This window comes from Anopheles nili, chromosome 3 (assembly GCF_943737925.1).
Source record: "Anopheles nili chromosome 3, idAnoNiliSN_F5_01, whole genome shotgun sequence".
In the NCBI taxonomy this organism is placed as follows: Eukaryota; Metazoa; Arthropoda; class Insecta; order Diptera; family Culicidae; genus Anopheles; species Anopheles nili.
Genome location: NC_071292.1, coordinates 5,174,975 through 5,183,199, shown reverse-complemented (window position 1 = coordinate 5,183,199; position 8,225 = coordinate 5,174,975). Strand labels below are relative to the sequence as shown.

General features: G+C 53.5%; 1 protein-coding gene across 1 annotated transcript; it reads left to right on the top strand.

The window, feature by feature from the left end:
* Positions 1-2,214: 2,214 nt before the first annotated feature.
* LOC128727873 (uncharacterized) lies at positions 2,215-4,608 on the top strand. The gene has a single exon (XM_053821825.1). The coding sequence runs from the start codon at positions 2,215-2,217 to the stop codon at positions 4,606-4,608; it is 2,394 nt and encodes a 797-aa protein (XP_053677800.1).
* Positions 4,609-8,225: the final 3,617 nt, after the last annotated feature.

The window sequence follows — 8,225 nt, the reverse complement described above, 5'->3', positions numbered from 1 at the left end:
ACCCCCTTTATTAGAGCCAACGTCTTGGGCCATTGGCACGAGCCGCAGTGAGTGGAAAAGCAAATAGAAGAAACAAAAATCCCAAACCCCAAACGATCCTGCAGCAGGATCGCAAGGACCGGCGCGAACGCGTGAATCCGCAGTGAAGTGACGCAAGAAAGTGTCCCACGTGTGTGCGTTGGTGTTTGCCATTACGAACCAGCCGTCTACGGTCTGGCCACCGTGAAAATGTGCCCCGAATCCTAACACGCCGCCGGCTCGTTCGGAAAAGTGTGGCCTGCATAAAAAAAAAAGAAGTGCGATTGCGAAACGCAGTCCACTGGTGAAAATTCTCATCGCAACGTGGCGAAAAGAAAGAACCGAAACTGCGCGAAACTTAGGAACGCGTTCCCACGAGGCTGTAAGCGAGCCGGGGGCAAGCAAATCAATCCATCCGCAAACCATCGGTGCGGAGTGTGCGAAGGAGTTGTAAATCATCCCCCGCACGAGCGCGTGTGCGTGCGTGTGAGTGCGCGTGAGGAAAACTCGGCTGGCCTGGAGCGGTGACGGGAAAAACGAACGGCCCAAATTCTTGCCCCCTTTCTTTTTTCCTTCTTCCACCCGAGGGGACGGACGCGAGGTCCTTGCTCCGGTGGTGTGAATCCGTGCGTGTGTGTGTGTGTTTGCGGTGCGTCGGTGTTTCGGTCGATTGCCCGTTGCAGCACCCGTAAGCGACGTCTTACTTGTGCTGACGAGATTGCCGCAGCGCGAAAGGAAGAGGAAAAAAAACCGCAAAGTCAGCGAACCAACGAAGGGCGCTGGTGGTTAAGAAAAATCTTTCGCTACGCTTTTGCTGCGCGTGCATAGGGAAGGAGAAAAACCTCCCGGTCAGCGTGCGCGCGTACGTACTTCCTCCGGACCGGAAATTACCTTCCGTGGCCGCCAGCCAACCCCTCGAGGTCCAACCCTCCCCCTGGGGGTGGGAAAGCGAATATTTGATTTTCGTTTCATTTCGGATTTATGGTTCCGGCCCACCCAAGCGAGCGAGCGTGTGTGCGTGTGTGTGTGTTGTCTGTGTGCGAGCATGTGTACCGTGTGGTGTTGTGTTGTGTTGCAGTGAGAAGCTTCGTTTCTTCGGGTGAATAATTCAAATCACTCCATTTCGGCGCCTATCCGTCAGCTCAGCGACGTGTAACGTGCGCCGTAACGTGTGGTAACGCATCCTGGAACACGCGCGAACGGAGGTGAAAATTAACGTGGGAAAGAACAACAAACCACCCCTCCTCGGCCATTCACCATCGTCATCGTCATCATCATCGTCATCGCCAGCGTGTGTGTGCGAACGAGAGAAAGAAAGAGTGAGAGGGAGACAAAATACGCGAGACCGTGCACGAGCGTGTGCCGCGTTACGTAATAAATTTTCATATAAAACGCCCCATAACAAGGATTAAATTGGATTTATTACCAGTGAATGAAAAATTGATTTATGTACAAAATTGATTTTTCTCCCACAACACCACCCCACGTCGGTGTGTGTCGGTGTGTATGTGTGCCGGTACGCGCGTGAACGTGTGCCTGTGTGTGCCTGTGCGTATGTCTGCATGGGCCCAAGTGCATCGAAGCCCGGGATAATCGATCCCCTGGTGCGCTTGCCACGACTGCCAATCGACCCCGATCAGCGAAAGCTCGCCCACAGGACGAGCCGTATTGATTGCGTGCCGTGTTGAAGTAGGTTCCACAGCGAAAAGGACCGAACAGTAGTGGGTCTGAACGCTAGTTGCTAAACGGCCGGCAGGAATAGTTAGAGCCCTTAGAGCAGCCGAAAAACGCCGGAAACAGATGAGCATGAGACCGGGCGCGATTGGGCCACCGAACAATGCGCTAGGAGTGTACCATCGTCGTAGGACACTCGGAGCAGGATCCCGCAGTGAGTAATGCACTCTTCACATACCAGTAGCAAGCAGATCGAGGTCGTTATGGCAACGGCGCAACGCGTCCGTTGATCGCAGCAATCCGCGAGCTGCCGGGGAACGTCCAGTGCCCCACTGAAGAACACTTACTTAGCCAGGGCTAGAGAACAAGTGCAGGCCTGTAGGGCAGAGCGAGAACGAGAGCGAGAGAGAGAGAGAGAGAGAGAAGGAAAGAGAGACAGAGCGAAAGCTGCGTGTTTCCGGTTCCTTTTTTCCCGGTTTAAGTTGCGTTCTCGCGGTGCCACGCGAGAAGCGAGAAAAAGCGATGGCGGAGACAACGACTCGACACAGGACATCAAATCTGGCACAGGCTGGATCAACGGGCGATTGGCGACATCGGTGGTGGCGGTGGCTTAAGGCGGCCGTAGTGACAAGATCCACATCCTGCGGGAGGCCATCGATGGCGCTTCCAGTACTACTGCTGCTGCTGCTGAGTACCGTCGGACAACACGCGAACGGTGAACCAAACTGTCCGTTAGCCTGCCAGTGTAAATGGAAAGGCGGCAAACAGGCGGTCGAGTGCCTAAGTGGCAACCTATTCACGATCCCGGAGAACATCGACCACTCGACGCAGGTGTTGGACGTGTCCGGTAACAACCTGCAGATCATCTCGAACGAGACGTTCGTGCGTTCGAACCTGCTGAACCTACAGAAGCTGTATATGCGCGATTGTCGCATCGGACAGATCGAAGACCGTGCGTTCGTGGGCCTCACAAACCTTGTTGAGCTGGATCTGTCCGTTAATCTGCTAACGGCGGTGCCATCAGACGCTTTCCAGCACATTGTGTCACTGCGCGATCTCACACTCGCACGCAACCACATCCAGAAGATCGAGAGTCACGCGTTCCGCAATGTGACGGCATTGACGAAGCTTGATCTGTCGTTCTGCAGCATTCAAACGATCGCACCACTAGCCTTCGAAGGGCTTGGTGCACTACATTCGCTCAAGCTAAACGGCAACCAGCTTTCGGAACTGGTACCTAAGACGATCGATACACTGCGGCGTCTGACTGGCATCGAATTGCACGAGAATCCGTGGCTTTGCGATTGTCGGCTGCGCGAAGCCAAGAAATGGCTGACGGAGCAGAACATCCCGTATCCGATCGCACCGACGTGTGCCGGTGGACCAGAGCGGGTGCTCGATAAGACGTTTGGTGAGCTGCAGGTGGATGATTTCGCTTGTAAGCCCGAAATGCTGCCAGTGCGACGCTTCATCCAGGCGTATAGTGGCGAAAACGCGACGATCGAGTGCCGCAGCACAGCCGTGCCAGCCGCAATCGTCAACTGGTACTGGAACGGGAAGCTTTTGGTGAACAACTCGCACTTCAGCGTGTACCAGCGTGTGCTGATGCACGAACAGGGTTTGTACGAGAAACGCAGCCGCCTAACGCTGACGAACGCACAGGAGGCGGATTCGAGCGAGTTCTACTGCGTGGTCGAAAACCGAGCTGGTGCAGCTGAGGCCAACTTCACGCTGCAGGTGTTGGTGCGTGACATTGGCTTCGCGATGGAAAACCGGCAGATCATCGGGCTGAGTGCGGCCCTCGTCATCCTGATAATGTTCATCCTGCTGATCATACTGTTCCTGTTGGTGCGATTACGGCGCATTCCGATGACGGAGACCAAGACACCGAACCAGGTCGAGGTGATCACGTCCGTAAGTCCCTCTAGCAATGCGAACGGCAAGGTGGCGACTCCCATTAACGATTGTCATTCTCCAGATCGAAAAAACGCCGCCGGCGATCTAAAGTGCGGCGGCTTGCCGGCGGCCAATCCGGTGCAGAAGCCGCCACGGTTGACCGACCTGCCGTATTCGACGTCACACTACGACGGAGGTGGCAGTCTGATCGCTTCCGGGCAGTGTTTCGTTTCACCAACACACTCGCTGGCGGGAAACAATCCGGATCTCATCAACGACACCAAGCGGCTTGGCAGTGGCACGGATCTGGCCGCCTCAGCCGCCGCCGCCGCCGTCACCGGTGTTGATCCGCTGGCACATCTCAGTCAGCTGCAGTTGCAGGCTTCGACCGCTCTTAGTGCTGCACTTTCGCTGATGGATCCGGTCGAACGACCTGGTAGCGGTGAATATAGCCGTGCTGGTTGCGATTCGCTTTATCCGTCCGGGCTGTGGGAAACGCATGGTTCCGCGCTACACCACGACCACCAGCCGCACGGCGGCTACTCCGACAAACTGCCCATCCTAGGGTCGGGCTCTTCAGCCGTAGCTGCAGCCGCACCATCGATGCTGAACATGGACGATGAGGCGTCCTCAGTGGATTACCTGAGTCGGACGTTCCCACGGACCACCGCCGGGTTGTCACTGGCTGCGTCTGGGCCCGCGTATGGTGCCTCGAGCTCGGCAGCCGCCACCGGAAGTGGCGTTCTAATCGGAAGCGGTGGAGTCGGTGGTGGCTACCCAGCGGACTATGGGCTACCGATCGTGCCCGGTGCCGAACAGCTACACAACAAGCTGGCCAGTGTGCAACCGGCGCACCACGGCAGCACCGGCAGTATGCCGATGAACGCGAAAACGCTGCGAGTGTGGCAGAAAGGCGGCGTGCCGGTTCTGCCACCGGTCACGGCCTTAAAACGTGCTTTATCCAACAGCCGCAACTCGCCCGACGAAGGCTACCAGGAGGGCTGCGGGACGGATGTGTAGTCCAGCTTTTAGGCTTTCCGCTCGCCTCTTGCAGCCCACCACCACCACCACCACCAGCCGCCTCCCTCGCCAGCGCCGGCCAGCGACAACGACGATGACGGCGGTGACTATTGAAATCGCCCGCACGCAGCCAGCTCTTGCCGAACGCAGCCACTACTCGAATGGCGCCTGCAGGTTATGCAACCAGCGCGACACACCACAACTGGACGTCCGCAGCAGCAGCAGCAGCAGCAGCAGCAGCAGATGCAATTGCAGCAGCAACCGAGTGCAGTGTGCATCGGGAGGCTGAGAAAAAGGAAGCCGCAGACGACGGAGCTGAAAGCAGCAGCAGAAGAATCCAAAGAACGCAGCTAAAACTCCCACGCCATCGGAATCGTGTGCGGTGTGGTGGAAAATGAGCCCGATACGGCCGAAACGGTGTGTTGTAAAATGTATGTTTTTTTTTCGGTCGGGGCCCATTGGTCGGTTTTTAGCGGAGCGTGCGAAGGCTCGATCTCCGGTGCGCGAGTGAGGACAGTAGTAGTTAGAGGGCTGCAGGAGGACACAGCGAGCGGAAAGTGTATGAATGTGATACGTACTGTGAAAGGTACATTTTTTCATCTGATTTATTTAATCTCCTTTTTTATATATACATAACGCGGCGAATGATGATGAGTACGTAAGGCGTCAGGCGGCAGATGGCAGGCCGCGATTAGGGCATTATAGCATTCAGTGTAGTAGGATCTCGAGCAGAGCGTTTGTTCGCGTTCCGCGCACGATGCAGTCTTTCCCTCCCTCTTTGTGCGAGTGCGCGTGTATCGTATGTGTGTGTGTGACTGTGACAGAGGGACGGGGGAGGGACCGATGAGTGCGCCGGAACGAGGACGGTGTTGTTTTTCCTTTTCCACACATGTTACGTTCGCTGCCTCAGTCGAACCCCCCACTCGTATTTTCCCGGGAAAACTTTCCCGGTCCACCACCACAAGGGGTAGGAAAAAGTAGGCCGGAAAACACTCGTCCAGGGGTGCTGCAGCGACAGAAGGAGTTTGAGAAAAAGTTTTGCATCGGAGCAACGGGCACACACTGGCAGGCGTTTTTCCGTTCTTGGGTGGTTCGAGTGGGGAGGGATATGATGAGGGACACGAGTACCGAAAAAAAACAGAAGCAGAGGTGGCAAAGAAAGAGACGAAAACGAAGAAGCGAAAAAACGCATGCTGAAAAGAACTCACTCACTCTCTGAGACAAAAAAGACTTGTAAACTTAATTAATGAAGGTAAATACTTAGGTGTACAGAAAACTTTGTTTATATAATTATAGCGAGGAAATAAATAAATTATATCTATATACACAAACAGAAGGGAAAACGGTGGAAAGCTCACACAGACACACATACACACATACACATATCCATACATCATCAGATATACAAAACCCATATGTGGGCGCGAGAGGTGCTCGTGTCCTTGCGAGAGGGGAACCTGAACTGGCCGCGAATCGGTCGCCAAGAGCGTCGAAAGGATTCACCGGGCGCATTCGAAGGCAACTACACTAAAAAACTGCTGCGATGGAGCTACGATGAGGCTCCATTGAGCGGGCAGAAGCAGCAACAAACCTAAGAAACACCCACGTCATAGGCAGGCTCATTAGCGTACACGTCCCGGGTTGAAATTTTAAGAGAAAGAGAGAGACGAAAACAATAGTAGCCGAAGCAGCACAAGAAGAGGGAGAACAATGAAAACAAAAATCCCGACACTTAACGGCAGCAAACAGTGAACTACAACAATGAAGCAGTCTTAGTAGCAGTGGATGGGAACGGTAGCATGAACATACAGCAGCATTCCTAGGCTAGTTTTATATACTTCATCCAAACGAAGCGATCACAGTGAGCAGAAACAAACACGAACCGTAAATTGGAACAGTTCGAAAACCCCGTGCGTACGCAAGCATCCAAAAACAAAATCCTGTATAGAAGTTGACTTACTTGAATGGAAACATTAAATGCCGTAAACGTGTAAGGGGGAGGAGAAAAATCGACGCGTTAGAAAAAAGATAACAAAAAAGAATCTCACTTACAGACAGTCAGAGAGACACATACAAACACACACACACCTTCGTCTGATCAACCGTCGGACGGTGAAACATTTGATGCAGAAACGCATCTGGGAAGGAAAACGAATCCACAGAACAAAACTCGCAGCTGGCAGGGAACTGGCCGTCGGAGCCAGGCCAAGCCGGGGGAAAACCAAAGACTTTAAGATGAATAATGACGAGGTGAGGTGGTGTGGGTGTGGGTGGATAGCAACGAGAAGGGCCTCAATTCGCAGACGTAAACCAGGACCTTCTCCTGGCAGGACGAACAGGACGCTCGCGCTCGCAGCGTTGAATGGGCGGGAAAGTGTAAGGAGCTATAGGTCCTTATGGGGGTGGAAGGCGGGTGGCATCGTTTTCGTGCCGTACCTGATCCCCTTCCCCCTTCCCTCTGGTTGCCTATCTGACGGGAGAAAGGGGGCCAAAAACTCCCATTTAGTGGGCAAACATGGCGCTGCTGGGAATGATCTTGCGAAAAGGAAAACAGGAAAAAAAGGTAAACAGACATGGCCAGGACTTTGACCAGGCGAGTGAAAACAGAAAAACAGGATCCCCTTCCCCCTCTCAGACACACACACACAGACACATACACACAAACACATATCCGTTCATACGTACACACATATCCACACCATACCTTCTTATATACCTTTAGTGAAAAGAAGAATGTAAGCAAAGAAGAAGAAGAAGAAGAGGAGGAAAAACGTAAAACAAAAACAGCCCCAAGCGGTCCGAAAACTCCCGCCGGAGCAAAACGGGGCGCTTAATTCTGTGTATAGCTAAAACAAAAAAAAGGACGAAACAAACCAGTTCAGCGTGTGGGTGTGGGGAAGGCGGGCTGGTAGGGTAGGGAAAAAGCGTAACGTTCCGTCAGGCCACAGGAGCGATCTTCGAGCCCTGTTCTTCCACCACCCCCGGCAAGCTGTTTACCCTTACGTATTCTCTCTACGCCCACCCTCTCCGCGTGGGAGGCGTTGAAAGATAAATCGATCGTTGTTTAGGGAAAAAAAAGAAACGAAGAGCGAAATGAATGCGGTGCGGTGCAACCGAGCAGAAAGGGAGCACGAAAAACGAACGGAAAATAAAGACATGAGTAAGTGAAAATCGAACAAAAACATACACAAAAAAAAAACTACGCGCATTAACGACTACATTTTCTTGTTTTTGGCCGAAGGAAAGGTGAACGAGAGAGTTACCGGGAATGGGGAAAGGAGAAAAAAAAGCAGAGCTGCCGGTTTTTCGTGTTCTCGACGGGATGCTGGCCCGCTAATTGATGTGTTCGGCTTCGATGGTGGGTGGGTTTTTGTTCCGGTGGCGTTGTTTTCTTCTTCCCAGCGAGGGTGGAATGAATTATGATAACAATACGCTACGCGGTGCTGGACGTTTCCCCATCACATGACCAGTTTCGTCCACGAAAGGCGCTCCGAAAAAGGAGCCCTATGAAAGTGGCCGTTAGCGTTGAGGCCAGGGTGTACTCTTTTCCTTGGCGTTTCCCGCCGGGAGTGGTGGAAAACTTCCCGGAAGGTTTCGACCATGTTTACGAGCCTTTC